Below are 1,859 nucleotides of genomic sequence, written 5' to 3' on the forward strand. Positions count from 1 at the left end.
TCAGTGAGACATAAACTCAGGACTGTTATCTACTTTAATAACATATCAAATTCAAATCGTGTGTTTATTTCACCCATAAACTTAAAAAGTTGAAAAAAATTGTATTTTTATTTAATTAATTATAAAATAAATCATAACTACTTCAAAAGTCAGATTCCATAAAGTGACAATTTACAAAGTCAAGATCAGCAAGAAAATCCCAAATATGATCAAAATGAGTTAGTGAACTTCACCCCTCTATCATATAAACTAACGAGTTGTTTAAAATGAAAGAATTATTTTATCGTGTGTTTGATTGGAAGTATTAGACTGTTTTTGAATTATTTATTCCATCATTTATACTTTAGCGATGGGATAAATTATCTTATATATATGATGAAATAACTTGTATTCAACCAAACGACGTATTCAAAATCGGGCACAGTGGGAGTGGTATATAGGGTGGGGGTGAGGGTGTAATGGGGTGAGGGGTTCACATGTCAGATACAAGAATCTCACGGACGAACAATGGCTGGCCGGACAAAGCCACAAGAAAAGGACACAAGCAACCTATACAACCTCATGTGTTTCTATACACAAATTCTTGTCCTTTCTATAACCCCACATGCACCCCCTAACCCGAGTTAGAATTTTCATTAAAAAAATTTAAAAATATAAAAAAAATACACAAAAAAATCAATACGACTCAGCATTTATTATATACAATGTAGTTTTCCGTCCAAACTACTCCCTCTATCCATTTTTAATTGTCATGTTGCATTTTTCAAAAGTCAATTTGACTAATTTTTAAAGTGAAATTAGATTACATTAATTCGATATTTTAAACAATAAATTTAGATATTCAAAAAAACTATACGAAAAGTACTATAACTTGCAATATTTTGCATATCAATATGATGAAAAGTTATATCGTAAAATATTAGTCAAAGTACTTATCGTTTGACTCTCAAAAAGGAAATTATGACAATTAAAAGTGGACGAAGGTATAATTTCTGCCACCTATCATTCTCATCCCCATCCCCTCACTCTCTAATTATCCTTCAATCATAACACCAACTCCCTCCTCCTTCATTCCAAAATTATTACTAGCATTAATGGCTTCCACTTCAAAATCTACTAGATTTTTCTTGATTTGTGTTGTTATTGATTTTTTTTCTTTATCACTAGCCTTGCACAAATCACCATCTTTGTCAAATATACCATCTTCTTCTATTTCAGCTGCCCCTGCATTGTTACCAAATCCACCTGCTCTGTCTCCTGATATAAGTCCTCTTTTTCCTTCACCAGGTGGCTCTGAGCTTGCTCCTACTGATTCTTCATTACCCTTAATTCCTTCTAGCCCTAGCCCTCCTAATCCTGATGCAATGATTGCTCCTGGACCTGTTTATATGCCCTTTTCGCCTACTCAGTCTCTACCGGTGTCTTCTGGTGTTCCTCTGTTTTCATCTTTATGTACAATGGTGGTGTTGAGTTTGATATCGACCTGGTTTACGCAGCTCCCTGGTGTGTGAAGGTTCAAAGATGTTTGGTTGTGGGATCTTGTGAGGTACTTTTGATGAAGTTTCACACTTATTTGTTTACTCTGTTATGATTTATTTATGTAACTATACTTTTGTCATCTCCTTTTGGTAGTGTATAATTTGTTTAATTTATTGAATAAGAAGGAAATAAGCACAATTTTGTTTAGTTATCTCAAGCTCTGCATTTTGGTTCTTTTGTTGAATGAGTATAATGTAATAAGTATATTTAGTGGCAGAGCCACAGGTACTTGAGGAGTGTTGTGTAGATAGGTAACTTAGTATTTCTTTTTGTTGTATGTATTATAGTGTGTTTGAATTCTCTTGATTTTCAGGTATATT

General features: G+C 33.1%; 1 protein-coding gene across 1 annotated transcript; it reads left to right on the plus strand.

Moving 5' to 3' along the window:
• The first annotated feature begins 1,037 nt into the window (after nucleotides 1-1,037).
• On the plus strand, nucleotides 1,038-1,526 carry LOC125808193 (classical arabinogalactan protein 26-like). The gene has a single exon (XM_049487919.1). The coding sequence runs from the start codon at nucleotides 1,095-1,097 to the stop codon at nucleotides 1,509-1,511; it is 417 nt and encodes a 138-aa protein (XP_049343876.1). The 5' UTR covers nucleotides 1,038-1,094; the 3' UTR covers nucleotides 1,512-1,526.
• Nucleotides 1,527-1,859: the final 333 nt, after the last annotated feature.

This window comes from Solanum verrucosum, unplaced genomic scaffold (assembly GCF_900185275.1).
Source record: "Solanum verrucosum unplaced genomic scaffold, falcon-dt-bn FXZP01000234.1, whole genome shotgun sequence".
NCBI classification, from domain to species: domain Eukaryota; kingdom Viridiplantae; phylum Streptophyta; class Magnoliopsida; order Solanales; family Solanaceae; genus Solanum; species Solanum verrucosum.

What these genes read in the sequence shown, in the direction of transcription:
- LOC125808193 (XM_049487919.1), top strand. Translation starts at nt 1,095, where the DNA reads ATGGCTTCCACTTCAAAATCTACTAGATTTTTCTTGATTTGTGTTGTT.